Source organism: Balaenoptera borealis, assembly GCF_965194805.1.
Source record: "Balaenoptera borealis genome assembly, chromosome: 7".
NCBI classification, from domain to species: Eukaryota; Metazoa; Chordata; class Mammalia; order Artiodactyla; family Balaenopteridae; genus Balaenoptera; species Balaenoptera borealis.
The window spans coordinates 29,165,142-29,183,200 of record NC_138864.1 but is presented as its reverse complement, the minus strand read 5'-3'; the positions used below and the strand labels follow the sequence as shown (position 1 = coordinate 29,183,200).

The 18,059-nt window shown below is 33.9% G+C and overlaps 1 protein-coding gene across 9 annotated transcripts in view; it reads left to right on the top strand.

Moving 5' to 3' along the window:
* The window catches only part of CACNA2D1 (calcium voltage-gated channel auxiliary subunit alpha2delta 1), a 496,546-nt gene that overhangs the window by 268,709 nt on the left and 209,778 nt on the right, over positions 1-18,059 (top strand). For all 9 annotated transcript variants that reach the window (XM_082399325.1, XM_082399323.1, XM_082399324.1 and 6 more), the window contains one exon: positions 2,367-2,426. In XM_082399325.1, coding sequence (XP_082255451.1) covers positions 2,367-2,426 — 60 coding nt within the window. The remainder of the gene's footprint in view (positions 1-2,366; positions 2,427-18,059) is intronic.

The following is an 18,059-nucleotide window of genomic DNA, read 5'->3' as shown; positions in this document are numbered from 1 at the left end:
CTCTTTAACTTTTTTTTCCTAGAAATAATTAACTGTGATGATTACTTTCACTATGGCTTATTAAACATGGATTAAGTTCATATTATAAGCCATGTGATTCTGAGTCAGATCATTAAGTTATACCTTCTCCTGCTCTCCAGAGTAGAGCACAGCATGGTTGAGTTAGAGCTGGTGTCTTGCAAACCACGTATGGCCTTGTGGGTGAATGTCCCCCAATGTGTTTTGTTTGTTGGGGTGGCAGCCTCCTTCTGTGCGTCTCGTGAGGAAAACATGTTAATATCCCTCTTCAAGGCATTTTAGAGTTCTAATATTTCTTAATCTAAAAAATTATTTAACTTATTTATATTTTACCCAGTATTTTGTTTAAATTCACAAAATGCTTAATTTTATTATTGGCCCCATACATATGAACAATTTAGTTGTTCTTATGTGGCCTGTTAAAAATGAGGGAAGACATATTCTGAATTTTGTCAAGAATATGCCTTTGTGTTTATTTTCTCATTCTGTCTTTTCTTTTTCTATCTTCCCTACTAAAGTTTTCCTATAAAGAAATGGCTTCCATTTCCATTTGTTTTGCCATTTTATTCACTTTCTTGCAACATTTTCACACGGAATTTGAGTTTCCAAAAATATTGTGATAAATATTACTGAGATATATACACTTTTCCCTTGGTTTTTCTCTGTTTAGGTTTTTGACCTTGTAGGGATAGAGAACCTTTTCTGGGTTACTCTCCCTGGTACAGTATCTTACATTTACTAGCTTCTTTTATGTTCCATTGCTGCCTAGTAGTTGATAAGCTGAAACCATTGTCATTTAAGCACACTGGAGAATTTTTCCTTTAAATTAATTCAGTTTAGGGATTCTTAACTTGAGATTTCCCACTATGCAGTATTTTGTAGTCATTGGTAATACCTATATAAGAGTTTAGAAAAATGATTCTAATGTTAAATAAGAGGGAATAAAAGCCAATACACTAATATAAAACTAGTCGAAAGGGATGTTTCCATTCCCCAGTGTGGGCTAGACTTCCACATCAAGAGCACACACTGACGTATAGTTCATAGTGAAAGATCAAAAACGTGAATCAACAAACCACTATGAGATTATACTTTTCTAAAACCTAACCTGATCATTTCTATCTCCTAATAAATGAGTTTAATACATTTATTATATTTACTGATATACTTGTCCCATTTTGCCTGTCTCCTAGCTGTGTGGGGGGCAGGCTACAGGTGAACTCAGTACTCAAAGGGACACAATGTACAAATGGAATCATAATTGTCCTTCATAGTTACATAGCTGACATATATATTTGCTTACTGTCTGCCAGGCACTGTTCTAAGCACTTTATATATAGTATCTCATTTAATCCTTTCAACAACCCATGAGGCAGATTTTGACATTATTCCTATTAGAAAAGGGGAGGAGAGACTTAACTTTTCCCAAGTTTGCACAGCTAGTATGCAGCAGGGTTGGTATTTAAACCCAGGCAGTCAGGTTTCAAATCTGTTCTTAATCACTAAATGTTACTGTGTCTTGTGAAAGTTTAGCACATGGAGAACATGATAATAACACTGGAAAATACAAAGAGAAAACTCTAAAAACTATTAGACAAGGGGAAAAAAAAAAGAATTTATTCACAAAAAGTCATTAGCAGGCTGACAATAGGCATTTCATCTCCAGCTGAACCTAACGGAATAACATTTTAAAAGTGCTAAAGGAAAATAGGTCAGGCTAGAATTCTCTAACGACTTTGGCATATAAGAGTGAAGGGGAAATAAAGCCTTTTCAGATGTACGGATTATGATTGTTTGTTACTCATGGGTATTTGAATAAACTCTTAAGAATGTACTTTAGCAAGGAGAAAATTATTACATTTTTGTGGCTTTTGGTAAAAAACTAAAAATGCTATTAAGAAGGTGCCTATACAGCACTTAGCACATATTTATTGATTTCTCATTGTTACTTCCTTTCCACTTATATAGAAATATATGCTATAAAGGTATTTATGAAAAGCAAGATTCCACTAAGATTAATATAGTGATCAAAGCTTTTTTTAAAAAAAACAAACGAAATGTTAGTTATTGATAGAAAGCACTCGAAGTGGACACTACTGCCAATGATGGCAGAGGTAGTAAACTTAACGGTATTCAAGAATACTGTGCTGTTTATATTACTGAAGAGTGAATACATGTATCAACTTTAGTAAATTAAAGTATTAAATGATTTAGAATTTATGAATCACGAATAAGGAATCTCTTCTTTTTTGTGTGTCTTAATAATTGATTTGAAAACCCAAGCACTATATAACAATTATGTATTCATGTGGTCATTTGAATTCTAAGATTTCTTGTTTTCTTTCCAGCGCCTGGCTTTGGAAGCAGAGAAAGTTCAAGCAGCCCACCAGTGGAGGGAGGATTTTGCAGTAAGGACCCTTTTTAACCACTTGATTTAATAAGTACATTGATGTTTTGTGTTTGGATAATTATGATTGCATTTAAAATATTTTTTTTAGTGATGGACTCTTAAGGTATTACGGGACCAAAAACAGCTAGCTATACTTTGTTGCTTTAAAAAAAATACCTTGAAATATTCTCATACTGAAAGGTATTTATAAAATTAATAACAGAAAAATAACATTAAATTATAGTATTTGAATAATTTTTGTAGGTATTATGAATATACTAGTTGAAAAACAAGTGACATTTTTTAAGAAGTGACATGCATATTGTAGTCACTTTGACGGTGGGCAATGCAATTAAAGTTAGAACAGATGCATTAAAGCCTCTTAAAATTTAATTTGCTCCACATTAGTTAGAAGTTATCCTTCGTCTGCTCTGGCCTGCTTTTTAGAAACGTCAGCTGATATTAACTTCTGTACATACGTTTTTGATAAACTGCTTTTGTGCTCCAAGAGTCACTGGGCTAATTATACAAATCGCAGAAATTCTTCTGTGATGAGTTTCTTCCCTCCCTCCTTCCTTCTTTCCTTCCTTCCTCCCTCCCTCCATCTCGTCTCTAGCTATCTGTTATATCTTCTTACATCCATGGTACACAATGAAGAAGGCTGACCTTAAGAGTTAAAATACTTCTGTTACATATTTGAATTGTTTCATTTATAGTGAAAATCTCTTTAGTTTCTTTTCTTTTTTTTTTAACATCTTTATTGGAATATAATTGCTTTACAATGTTGTGTTTCTCTGTATAACAACATGAATCAGCTGTATGTACGCATATATCCCCATATCCCCTCCCTCTTCTGTCTCCCTCCCACCCTCCCTATCCCACCCCTCTAGGTGGTCACAAAGCACCGAGCTGATCTCCCTGTGCTATGCAGCTGCTTCCCACTAGCTATCTATTTTACATTTGGTAGTGTATATATCTCAGTGCCACTCTCTCACTTCGTCCCAGCTTACCCTTCCCCCTCCCTGTGTCCTCAAGTCCATTCTCTATGTCTGCGTCTTTCTTCCTATCCTGTCCCTAGGTTCTCCATTCTTTTTTTAGATTCTATATATATATATATATATATATATATATATATATATGTCAGCATACAATATTTGTTTTTCTCTTTCTGACTTACTTCACTCTGTATGACAGACTCTAGGTCCATCCACCTCAATACAAATAACTCAATTTCGTTTCTTTTTATGGCTGAGTAGTATTCCATTGTATATATGTGCCACATCTTCTTTATCCATTTATCTGTCGATGGACACTTAGGTTGCTTCCATGTCCTGGCTATTGTAGATAGAGCTGCAGTGAACATTGTGGTACATGACTCTTTTTGAATTATGGTTTTCTCAGGGTATATGCCCAATAGTGGGATTGCTGGCTCTATGGTAGTTCTATTTTTAGATTTTTGAGGAACCTCCATACTGTTCTCCATAGTGGCTGTATCAATTTACATTCCCACCAACAGTTCTTTAGTTTCTGATCAAAGAAAAATTCCAGACAACTCATTTGGGAGATGTCAACCCCCCTCTCCCCATTTAAAATACGATTAGAGTATGAGTGACAGCTTGATAATACTGTTCAATTGTCTTTGAATGTTTTGCAAGACAGCAATCTCAGATTTGAAGGTTAAGAAAGTTGTGGTTCAATAGAACACTAAACTGAGGTTTAGGAGTTGGCACTTTTACTTTGTGTTTATGTGATTTTATTGTCTATCAAAGGAAAATATAGAAAATGATACTTCATTCACTAATAATGTAGGATAACAGTTAAATAGTATTTCATGCTTGATGATTCTGATATTATTTATTTTTACTATCTTTTCCACAAATTTATATTTCTTAAGCAAACTCTTAGTCTACTCAGTTGAGACTCTATTTGACTGTCAGTTTGATTCTTTCACTTGAATTGATCATATTGCTTGATTTGTTGGTATCATGTAGGTACTGGCTTAATCCACAATTGTTTGTTATAGGTACATTAAGAAAGATCAATTTTTCAACCATAATATATAAAGAAAAAATCAGTGATTAAGTTAAAAACACAACCTTTCTGAGTATAGTGGACAAATTTTAAGCTCATCCAGTGAAGATTTTACAGTGCAGTTTGTTGCTGTTAGATGTAAGGAAAGTAAACCTGCATTTTTTTGTGTGTCTTGAATAGACCAAAAACAGCCAAAGTAATTTATCCCAATAAATATCCATTCGATGAACTAATAACTAGTGACATTTACTTTTCTTCCCCATCTTAGAGGTGGCATAGTAAAAGCAGTGTAAAGGCATAGTATTTGTGAAGTTAGACATTGTATTCTGCCTAGTCTTGGTATATAAATTGGCGCTGTTTTAGTTTAAATCCTGAGTACTTCTGAGAATCCAAAAAATCATTAAGTTCATCAAATCAGATTGCATAGTATATAGATTCTATTGCTGTTTCAAAAAGCTTTTCTTGCATTAAAGGAATTTGGTAATATTTCATGTAGTCATTTATTAGTTGTATGTCTTTTCCAGCTTTCTAGGGAGAAATGATGTGTTAAAAGTAACTTTACAAATAGGAATGTAGTATATAAAATTTCCTTTTCCAGATATATTGGCTCATTAACACTAAGTTAACATTTTGGCAGTGATTTATTTTTCCTTACAAAAGTAATGGGTGACCACTGTAGATGACACAGTAGCTCTCAGTGTGTGGTAGCCATTACTCTATTTTACTGAATCCAAACCATCATCAATTGTAAGGCTAAGAAAGAAAAAAAGAAGCTAATTAAATTGTGACACACCAACAATTTTACGCAGTATTCATATTTGTCGGATGTCAAAATGTGTAAAAATTTACCTTGAAATGTAACTCCTTTTATCTGTTCTCTCAGTGCCTATATCCAAACAGAAGTACTGCTAGGAAAAGTCATGCAAGAGGACAAATAAGTTCCACAATGACACAGATGCCATTACTAGATCTTCTATGGTTAAATAGAAAATAAGTTGTTTACCCAGTAAATGTTAGGAGTTCTTAGCAAATAGTCGTCACCATGTGGGAGAATTCTTGAACAAATTCTGTTCTAAATTTCCCCTTAGATCACCTCACAATTTATTTAGGACTTGTGAATGTACTGATTGACATTAGAAGAGACTGTTAAAGGGAAAACAAATTAGAGAACTTCAGAGCCCTGTCAACTCATTTCCCCAGTACCCTTCTTGATGGACTATAAATGATGTTCACAGGACACATATCTGTCACAGTTTGCATGTTGACAATTGATATTTTCCCTAAAGTCTTTACAATAGCACTTCCCTTTGAAGTACCATAGGTGATAGACAGTTGAGATAGTAGTGATTTTATATTTGAAGAATAGAACCTGAATGAAGATTGCCTTCAAATTCAAATAAGTAAATAGGGCAAACATAAGAGACCCTTTCTCCCTTTTTCCTTTTTTTCTTTTCTGATAAACTAGATGATGCTTCAGTTCATATACATACAATAAGGTTTAAACACATCCTTCAAGACCATAATAAAAATAAATTCATGCATGGTTGGAAATTAGAAATCATCAACATTAAACGTCTCTTTATTTTGTGATTACATACAAAACAATCAGAAATTCTGTCAATATCTTAACCAAACATTTAAAAATGTTTAATTTGAAGTTAAATGCTGCCATACTCCAAAAGGTCCTTCTTTTAAACTTTATAAGCCTTTTATCTTTTAAGGCATTTAACTGTATGCATCAGTGCAATATTTCTGTAATGCCACCCTTTAATAATTTAACACTAAGATGATTTAGAAGGCAGAAATAATTTCCTAAAAGGTACATTAACATTTCAAAATGAAATATAATATGCCGATTCTTCCCTCTAGTATAAGTAGGGAAATTTCATTAACATTACTTAGGCAAAATGTTGATTAACATTCTGTACTCTGTTCTGTAGAGAAGTCTCAAGAACAACAAAAACAAAAGGCAAAGCACTAAAATGCTGGCAACAAGAAAGGGCTCCTGTAATTCACACTCTCCCTCAGCTCCACTCAATTCCCAATTGGATGTACAATTGAGGGAACAAAGGGCATACACTCTAAATGGATTAAGATTTATGCAGTCATGCATTTACAAGTTCAAACCAATATTTGTAAATAAGCTGTGTCTACCAGCTGCCTTTCAGGTCTGCATGAGACTTACTGGCATTAAAGGGCACCTCTCATGTCACTTATGATGGACAAATTATTTTATTAAGGGCAGGTGGGAGAAGGAAAAAGGAGCTTGGAAAATTAATTGTTCTGCATAAAATAATTGCTATTATTTCTACTGAACAGATCTTTTCCAGTTGCTTTTGAAATCTCTTTTGATTGCATTGCAATGGTTGGTTAACTAAAGCAATTTTGTTTCCAACTAAGCCTGCGATATTAATTGTACGTACACATGTATAAACATAAGGGGTGCCTAATTTGTATTTTAATAAGTAGGATCTTTATGTATGGCTTATTAGCATCAGCTTGTTATTGTGAATGCTGAGTACAGACAGTCTAGAAATTGGGCAGTAAATAAAACATTTAGGGAGCCTTTTTTAGCTCCAGTTTCATAGAGAAACTAAATTAGATGGTGGGAATTTTTCTAGTGAAGTTGAATGTTATTGAGTGTTAATCAGGCTAATTTAGTTCTCCTAATTGAGTTTTAATAATATATATATATTTTTAAAAAATTACCTTACTCAAATCATATTTTGAAATGTTGCTTTGAAAGTTGTACTATGTAGAATTTTGTGTTTATATGAGTTAAATTAATAGGTACTGGCATTCTATATTTTATTATTTCATCTATCCTAATCATTTCATGAAATAACATCACCTCTGTTGATTGCAGCACAAACAATTGTGAATATGGGAACTGTGAAATCATAGTGTATTTATTTTGGTTACAATGTATAAAGAGAAACACTATCCTAAATTATAATTATGCAGGTTCAGGATACGAAAGTGCTGGCTTTTTAGGAATAAAAAGTGGGGGGTACATACAGACAATGGAATATTATTTGGCACTAAAAAGAAATGATCTATCAAGCCATGAAAACACGTAGAGGAACCTAAAATGCATATGACTAAATTAAAGAAGCCAATCTGAAAAGACTACATACTATATGATTCTAACGATGTGACAGTCTGGAAAAGGCAAAACTATTGCTAAGAAAAAAAAAAGACAATCAGCCCCAAATGGAGTCACATATGCTAAGCCCCACATCACCAAACCAAGACTTAACTTACAGTTTCAACTCTCCTAGAAATGGAATCTTAAACCAATTGATCGGGAATTACCTGATGAGCCCTAGTTAGGAATCTGCCTGATAGACCCCTGCCATCCTCTAAAGGACAGTGACCTTGCAATAACCAACCTGCCTTTTGTGCCTTGTAGTACAATTTCCTTTTTCCCACTCTCTTCTGCTGTAAAAGTCTTGCATTTTGTACAGTTCCTCAGAGCTCCTTTCTATCTGATAGATTGGATGCTGCCTGATTCAAATTGATTTTTGCTCAAATAAACTCTTAAAATTAAAAAAAAAAAAAGTAAGGGGGAGTGGCATTGTCTTAATGAATGAATGAATTTAATAGATTATCAAAATGATTTTAGTCTCTAGCTGGATTTAGTCTTTCTTAGTTTCTACATTTGGTGGAATTGTCCTTTTGGAATCAAGAGCTTACATATTTTGCAACAGTTCTCATGTAGAGAAACAATCAATTTTTTACTACTACTTTTTTTTAAGAGTTTTGTCAGTTTCTCATCATCAAGATAGATGAAAAGGAGCCACAATGCAAAACTGATTTACCCTCAAATTGTGGGAAACCAATTTAGTAGAAAAGAGCCAGGCAAATTCATGGTACCATATTCTTTTTGCTTACGCATACATATAAAATGCCCATGGTAAGAGCATTATAAGATAGCAGAGCAGAAAATAGTAACCATGGGCTTTAAATTATTAATTATCCTGGATGATAACCCCTCTCTTTTGTTTCTTATGTTGAATAAAAGAAGAAGCAAAATATTTATCCGTGGTGAAATTGTTCTTAGTAGTTGCATTTACCTCCAGATCATCAAATCTTACGGACATTTTTTGTTTATCTTTGTACTTGGTCTTTTCCTATCTTTTTATTGTACCACTTCCTATTTCCCCTTTCTTCAAACACAAGTTTCTTCTGTTAGTTTTCAGGAAACCCCATTTTCCTATTTTCTCACCATTTAGTCCTTCTCAATCTCCTTTTTAGTACTTCTTTCTGTACTGTAGCTCTAATATTACCTAAATTTAGGGCACAGTCTTAGCCCTCTTGTCTTTAATGCCCATGCTTTCTCCCAGGACACCTCATCCATTGCTTTGAAATTAAATAGAATTCCACCCAAATCTCTTTTCTGAGCTCTAGGCTCATTTATGTAACTGACCTCTTGCTGTTTCCATTTAGCTGTCTCACCTGCATGGTGCTAACATGGCCAGATGAGCTAGTGTTTCCATTCCTCCCTCCCCCAGTATCCTGATGATCTGTTAATTTCCCCATCACAAATGAGATCACCTCCCGGTTCATCTAGCCAAAATTAAGGAGTAATCCTTAATTTCTCCCTCTGCCATAACGCCTCATATAATCCACGTGTAAATTCTGTCAGTTCCAACTCCATATATATCATGCAACCATTCATTTCTCTTCATCTTCATAACCACCGTCTTTGTCCAAACCACTGACATTCCACAGGCAGAATAATCTTGAAAAAATGACCAAATTATGAATCACAGAGTCCACTCTACTGTCCTAGGGAATTCACAAATTTGTTTTACAGAATTGTAGTGGTCCAACACATACATAATAGTTAAATAAGATTTTCGACTGTCAGTTCGATAGAAGAGAATGATGAGACTTTAAAAAAAATTAATACACAATTTTATAAGGTAGTGGGAAACGTAGCTTTGTATATCCTTCTGACACAAACGTTTTGGAGACCAAATAAGATGGACGAGTCGTAAGAATTTTAAGCCAGTAAGTCAGGCAAATATCAAAACCGAGTAGTTTAAGTAACACATACCTGAATTTAGAAAGTAATGTGCTGCTTTTCTCAAACCGCCCATGAAAAATATGTCTATGTAGCAGCAACAATAAAATCCAGGCAGGACAAGTAACAACTAGATTTAAAAAAGAGCAGAACTTTACTTTTAGTCAAAATTAGTGATATAAAATGTGAGGTTTTGTATGAATTTGGTTGTAACATAGCAATTTCAAAGTGCCTGCTTCTGCTTTGTTAGAAGGCATATTATGGTCTGAGAGAAAAGGTAATCAAGAGAGCTTGTAATTGCTGAATGTTGTAGAAAATCAGCTATCGTGGAATTGTAGCATTGTGTGCCATGGCATATATTATACGTTAACTAAATTATTAGATTCCAAAAATTATAAAATTACCACATTGCAAAAACTGCTTCACTTTGTTATAATGTTTCACCACCGTGTGCACAGTTCTCCTGGGGATCTTATAAGAATCACCTAGAATCCAGTTTTTCAAAGTTCTCTATTACATTCTCCCCTCAAGGTTCTCAGTGATGTCCTATGGGGGTGAAGTCAAGACATTGAGAATCCTTCTGTAGTGAGCCAGTGTGACTGAATGGAATATGATCTCTCTCTCATGGGTGTTAAAACTGAAGAAAGCTTGACCAACACTAACTGGAGGGCTTATTAATTATGAAAATAAAAGTGATGAGTCTAAATGCAGTTCTAATGCTTGGGAAAAAAAGGGATTGAGTGTAAATAGATTTGATGTAGAAAAGAAAATTATAATAAGCAGCCAGAGTCTCAAAAAAATCTAGTTGGGTTTAGTTAATACCAAAATAGCAATAATAACAATAAACAGGCTTACTCAATCACTTTCCTTCTAAAATTATAATATCTTAATTGTTTTTGTAAAAATATTTTAATATCATTAATTAAAAATTAAAATGATATAGATAACTACAAAAGAAAAATTAAAATCTCCCGTAATCTCCACAACTACGTTTATTCCTTGTTTATATTTAGTGAGTCTCATGATGTTCAATTTATCTGTTTATACCTTTTTTCCATGTATTTTTTTCATGATATACACACAAAATTCATAGATACAGTCATATAACAGAATGTACAAACTTATAATCAGAGAGTGTGTTCTATTTTGAATAAATTAACATGTTTCTGTGTTCTCTCACTTTCTTCATACATCCCCAAATCTTATTAAATTATTACTTTTACATTAAGATTTGTCTTATGTTGTGTAACCGTAGTTTCCACAGTGTTAATCCTGGTTCTAGACCCTCCATTACTCACCTTATTTTTTTGTTTTTGTTTTCTCTTTAAATTCATAATTTGATTGAGTGGATTTTGTTGTGAAGTATTTTGATCAAGAAGAGTCGTGAGATGCTTTAATTCCTGAGTTCTTATGTGTTAGAGAATATCTGAGTATTTCATTTTGGACTTGAAGAAAACCTTGGCTAAGTAGGCATTTTTCTCACTCAACATTTTGGGGCATTGCTTCACAGTCTTCTGTCATTTTTAGTGGCTGTCAAGAACTCTAAAGCTGTTCCAGTTTTAGCCCCTGGTTTCCATCGTGAATTGACTTGATTTTTTTCACTGATTCTCTAATGATATGTTCTTTGTTCTTGAAGTTGAGCTAGGAATGATGCATCTGATTGTTGATTGTTTGATGTCTTCTTACTAAAGTTGTAATTTCATTTCGGAGATGTAGATGTTTACTTTCAGCATAGTTTTGAATATTTCTGCATAAAGTTTTTTCATGATCTCTTTTTCAAGAATATTACTTAGTGTAAGTTGGGCCTCCTTTTCTGTTTTCCATAACTGGTATCTTCTCTATTACAGTTTTTAAAAAATACATCTTTATTCAGTTACATTTCATTCGGCATGATTTTCTGAAGCCTGTCTGGAATGACGGTCTTTTCACCTGCATCCATGCTTTTGTTGTTTTCTTGTGGTTTTCTTCGCTAAATAATCTTTTTTGTATCTCCCAGTTTTCTCTATGTTCTGGCAGCTTCTTTGCCAACTTATATTGGTTTATAATTAATCTTTTGAACTCCTTTATCTTTTATTTTCTTTCATTTTTTCCCCTGGCTATCTCCCTCCACCTCCTATTTTAAAGAATAGGTCTACAGTTTCTCTGGGACTCTGAAGAACCGTGGATCTTAATTCTTTCTTTTATTTTAGGATTTCGTATATTAAATTAGTTTTCCTTTCTTCCTTCCCTTTTCCAAAAATGGCTAGGCACAGGTTCCTGAATCTTTTTGAGTAAAGTAATGATTTGATGGAAGATGATGAAGGAAAGTTAAAGATAACTTAAAGATACTTTAGGGCTTCCACTAGTAAGACTGTTCCACTGAGGTGAATAGTCTCAGCTGTATTCCAAAATATGCTCTTTCCTTTGCACATTTCCAGTCAGTTTTTAACATTCAAGAAGTCTGTAAGACTTATGGTAAAAACAATTAAGTCATGGCTTTTCTTGAAGCAAGATGATGATTGCCATTTCTCTTTCTTACTGGGATTTATTTTCTTTTATGTTTTTCAGCTAGAATTTATTTAGTAAAAAAATAGAAAACTGCAGGTAATAGTAGTATTAATTGCATTTTCAAAGCCAAAATAGGGGATGCCCAATGTAAGTGTTCCTGAAAAAATATATATGTAATTATCCACTTGATACCAGCTGGATATTATAAATGCCACTTTTAAACAAATTATTACAAAATATGATGAAGAAAAGAAAATACTGTAAACCAGTGTGAAGATAAAGCAGAAAATACTCTAAATAGAAACCCTAGTTACCATTTGCTCATGAGAATTATTGATTCTCAGCTTATAATGTGCTTCTGACTCCATTAGGATATTTTGTTGTCTAGTATTCAGTCTAAAAATTATTTTTTGAGCCATGAAGCAAGTCAAAAGCCATGATGTTTAGAAGTGGCATACTCTAATAAATAGAATTGCCGACCAAGGTGCCAGAAAGAGTTTGGTTTGGTTGTTTCCTATTGTGTGATTTTTAGCTATATAAGGTCTAAGCCACAGTTTCTTCAACAATAAAGAGGGGATAATATTGGTACTAATAGCACAGAGTTATTTTGATACTTAATGAAAATTATGCATGGACGCCTTCACACAGGTCTTTGACAAGTAGATTCAAGCATTTCAGATAACTGAAATTATCTTAGCAATCAAATTTAGTTTTCTTTAAAAACTTGGCTTATATTCTTCCTGCTTGGTTTCAGGTGAACAACATCCTGCCATCATCAGACACCTTTCACATACACATAATCAGTACGTTTCATCGAGATCAGTTATTCTTGCAAATGTGTTGTTTCTCTTTTGAAACATGTTTGTAAAGATAAAAAAAAAAAAACCCGCTATGAAATGTTAAATAAGGAGGGCAGTACAGAATCAAAATATTCATTTTGATACATTATATTCTTGCTTTGAGCAAAATATACATTTTTTTTCAGCACAGCTATTTTAAGCTCTCAAAATGTATGAATGTTGGAATCCCATTATCTTACAGCTTACACTCTGTAAAATCTAATAAATTTTACATTTCTACCCTTTTATTTCAAAATCTTAACTATTTTTCATGTTTCTTTGTTCTGAGGGTTTTTGATTGTGGAATAAAGAGCATTCATTAAACTCAGGAGAGATCACAGAATTTAAGTTGTAATCGATCTAAAATATATGTTTCATGGTTGCTAAATTCTTTTTTCATCATCTTTGTGCTGAGTGAAAATAACCAAATCATGTACTCAAGCTGACTTAAGCCTGTTTCTTTGACTAGAAGGGAAATGAAACTACCTGTCAGAGAATATCAATGTTTCTGTTATTTTAATATCATAGATGTTAATCTTAAGGCTTCCCAGAAGTCTCTAGTTTTTAGAGTTTTCTCTGAAATTCTGGTTCATAAAGTTACTCATTTGATAACCTAGATTTTAATCTCAGGTTTCTTCTATCTTACAGACTTTTAGTTCTAAATTCTGATTCACAATTAGTTAACAGTTTGTGGTGGCAAGGGGAAATGGGGGAAAACATGAATAATTTTAATCCATAAATGAGTATTCACATCGTACGCCATTTTCATCAAACCCTATTTTCTCATCTGAATGAACACAGAATAAGCACCAAGAGTTGTGGAACTTTAGAACATTGGATTCTCTGGCACTGGAAGCTTTGTATGGCTTACTTGCTGTTGTTTCCTTTCTCAGTACTCTCAAATGTCAAGGGTATTTCACTGATGATTATGAATTGTCTTGAGTCATGTCATGTGACTCACAGAAAAATACAGCAATGACAAGAAAAGCCAAGGTCTCTCTACAAAAGCACCGCTTGGCCATGTTGAAAGCTTTGTGAATTTAGAATGAAGATGGGCAATTGTACTATAATTCATAGCTCTGCTTGAGTGCCAAGGAGTCATATCTTTCAACAGCTTTCAAGTTCTTCAGGACATGTAAAATTCAAGGTTACTGTTGAGCAAATTAAATTCATCAAATACTTTGACTTCAAAGGGTATAAACATCTATTGTGTGGTTTGAGAGAAACTATATTGAATCATGTTAGTGCTAGTCAATTTGGTAACACGGAAACTATAAAATTTAAGGAACTTTCACATTATGTTTACAGAGAAAAAGTTCAAGCATATTTTCATGAAAAAGTGAAATTTAATTAGCTTTCCATTTCAATTCCCCTCTCCATCCCACTACAAAAGAAGAAAGAAAAAAAATTGTGATTAGTAGTGATGAATAGCTTGGTTATTATACGTTACTTGAGATTGTATACATGAATCTCGTTTTTTGGGAGAAAGATGGATTTATTTACTATTATACTAAAAATCATAGTTCTTAATTATGCTTTTTAAGAGGTACAGTGAATGTAAATAGATATATATATATATATTTTTATTAAGAAAATGTAGGGTAGCAATATATTATTTGGGATGATAGAGTGCAAGTTGATTACCCAGAAATATTGGGAGAAATGATGTCTAAGTAGCTTGCGGATTGATTTCTGGGCTTCTCCCTCATTAAAAACTGATATATGGCAGGAGTTTAGCTGCTCTCAAGCTTCCCTGCAGCTTTATTTGTACCAGGCAGTTTGGTTACAAACGGTTTCCTGCTGGGATACCTGAAACCAAAAGTAAAACCAAAAGGGCAGCAGAACAGGTAATTAAATAGGCATTACTGGCGTTGATTGTCACTAAATTTAAAAGCACGGTTTATTGAATTAAAGCAACAGTGTGGGCAGTTGACTTCATAGTGTGCCCATATGTCTTGTGTAAAATTATTTTTTTATAATCTTGCCAGTAGGTATTTTGTAATGACATCTTGGTATGATTTAATATTTTAAATCTTACATATTAGCACCAAGTCTTTAATGATATAAAATTCATTTGTTTCTAAACCTGTTTTTTTTTTTTTTTAAAGTAAATTGAAATGTCCTAAGAATTAGATGAGGGAGTAAATAAAGTATTACTAATACATGAATACTGACAGTGTATAAACAAATATACCATGCTGAATATATTTCTATCCAAATATAATATTTTGCTTCTGTATTTGTGTTTCTCCTTAACTTTTAGCTGTCTGTTTAGGCTGCCCTCTAGTGAAATATACAGTAATGAAGACAGTAATTTGTTACACCCTGTTTTCATGCTGGTGAAACCTTATTTTCTCTACCCTTTCCCAGTTTGATTATCATTTTCCTCTTTATGTCATCTGCATTATACTTGGGCTTGCTGACAATAATCAGTGAGGGAGATTTGGAGAAGCACAGAGACCAATTTAGAGAAAATTCTAGCTTTGTTGAGATAATTTCCTTTTGCTAATGGCAAAAAAAATACCATTTCAGAAGCTCACCAGGAAGGAACATTTTTATTCAGAAACTGAGAGATTAGGATTTGGTATTCCCAAACTAAAGATGCTTGTTTGGTTTATTATTATATTTATTAAACATCCACAATTTTAAAATATATAGTATACTAGTGTGAAATTAGTAAATTAAAAAATGACATTCATTTGCTCTAGAGGAAAATAGTGAAGCTTTGGTGTTAAATTGATTCCAATTCTATTTTGCTACTCACTAAGTAACTGAGAAATTGGCTTACCTTCCTGAACCTCCATTTCCTCATCTGTAAATTATAATGATATACATATCTTTTTTTTAATAAATTTATTTATTTTATTTATTTAATTTTGGCTGCATTGGGTCTTCGTTGCTGTGCGCGGGCTTTCTCTAGTTGCGGTGAGCGGCGGTACTCTTCGTTGCGGTGCGCGAGCTTGTTGCGGAGCATGGGCTCTACGTGCGTGGGCTTCAGTAGTTGTAGCGCGCGGGCTCAGTAGTTGTGGCTCATGGGCTCTAGAGTTCAGGCTCAGTAGTTGTGGCTCATGGGCCTACTTGCTCCGCCGCATGTGGGATCTTCCCGGACCAGGGCTCCAACCTGTGTCCCCTGCATTGGCAGGCGGATTCTTAACCACTGCACCACCAGTGAAGCCCTACATATCTTTAATATTGGATATGAACATTTCATGAGATAGTATAGGTTTCCATACTAGATTGTCAGTAAATGGACGTAACATTATTATCGTTATTATTCTTTATATCCTGTTTTACAAAAGATAGCTCTATGAAGATTAGCTGGCATTTATTTGTTGAATCATGTTTTATACATCCTTAAATTCAGTACAAGTCTTTTCAATATTAGGTGAGCACGCATATGTGCTTTATGTGTTGTATCGTTCTTTCCTCTACTGGGATGAGAAATCAGTGCTAATAATCTTAGGTTCTCTGTTCTCCTCTGTACACGTATAAAACCCACTCATTTCTTAAGAAAATATTTCACTTAAAGTTTTGTGCTGGCAAATGTACAAAAAAAATCTTGAAAGAATGATATTAGATCATTGTCTATTGTCTGTATATACAAATATATAATACTATGTATGAAGGTTATGGAAACAGAGAGAGGGAGACAGAGTGACTATTTGAAGAATCTTTCTGTGTTTGCTCAGAAAACACCTTTGAAGACCTCTGCCCACTATATTTTTCAGTGTGCATCAGGCTTTGGTGACAGGAAGAACCTTATGACTCAGGGCAAAATTTCATTTATCCTTTTCATCAGACAAGGAGAATGATGCGACTTTCTTTCTCCCAGTCTGTCAAGAAATTCATGGCTAAATTTCATGCTTAATTACAGGATTATGGGGTTCTATAATGGTTATCCTTTTTCTCCTTCTAAGTTTTTAAAAATTATTATTGTTGAAATATTTATTTTAACTGGCCTGTTGAATAGGTGTTTTGTAATTTGCTCTAAGAATGGAATTATATGTCTTAGAACAATGATGCTTAATGGGGGTTGGTGGATGGAGAGAGGAATTCAGAAAAATCTCCATCGGAACATTTCAAATACAACTTTCTTGGTATCCCTACACAAAATCCAGTTATAAATCAATGGCTGGTTAATTAAAAATCTGTAAGTGGTCATACAAACATAGATGAAAGCTGTGGTTAAAAGTTTTAAGGCACTGGAATTTGTGAAAGTGATGTTTTGCCACAAATAAGTTTATATTATACAGGTAGAGACCCAATGGTCTATTATACTCTTTTACACAATCTGTCATTTTTATTTTTTTAATTTTTATTTATGTTTAATTTTTAGAAATTTTTGGCTGCATTGGGTCTTGGTTGCTGTGCATGGGCTTTCTCTAGTTGCGGGGAGCGGGGGCTACTCTTCGTTGCGGTGCGCAGGCTTCTCATTGCGTTGGCTTCTCTTGTTGTGGAGCACGGGTTCTAGGTGCGCAGGCTTCAGTAGTTGCAATACTCGGGCTCAGTAGTTGTGGTGCACGGACTTAGTAGTTCTGCGGCATCTGGGATCTTCCCGGACCAGGGATCAAACCCATGTTCCCTGCATTGGCAGGTGGATTCTTAACCACTGCGCCACCAGGGAAGTCCAATCTGTCATTTTTAGAAACTGCTATATGTTCGAGTCATTTAAACGAAGAGTGAGGAAAAATGGTAAAATGAGCAACGTTCAGTTGTGTTATTGAGCAGTTGTCTTATCCTTACAGAAATTGGAGTTTATCTTCAATGCCTAAGTTATAGGAAATAAAATCTTAAAAATAGATTTATATTTATTTTATTAATTATGTGTAATTTATTACTTAGTTCTTTCCAACTTACTTTGTTTTTTTATACATGACTGGTTTGCCTTTAGTTTAGAAATTGTGTCCAGAATTTTTATGGCAGATGGTCCTGAGTCCTTTTCATAGACTAGCTAGCTTCCTAATGATCTCAACAAAATGACCAATGGCAACAGGATGAGCATTGCTTAGGTGTTACTTAAAACACTTAGTTTACAGGTTCTAACAAGGTGTCAGCCTTTTGTGTACTTTTGATAACAGGAATGTCCTCGGTCTGGGAAAGTTATACCATTTGACCTAGTGTGGGAGTTTAGAAGGTCAAATAAACTATAGTTTGAATGTGTGTAAATACCTGGCTGGTCAGGTCATGGATATCAATTTAGGTGATCTGTGGGATTGTAGATATGACAGCCATCTTTCTCTAACCATCAAAAATTAACATACTACTG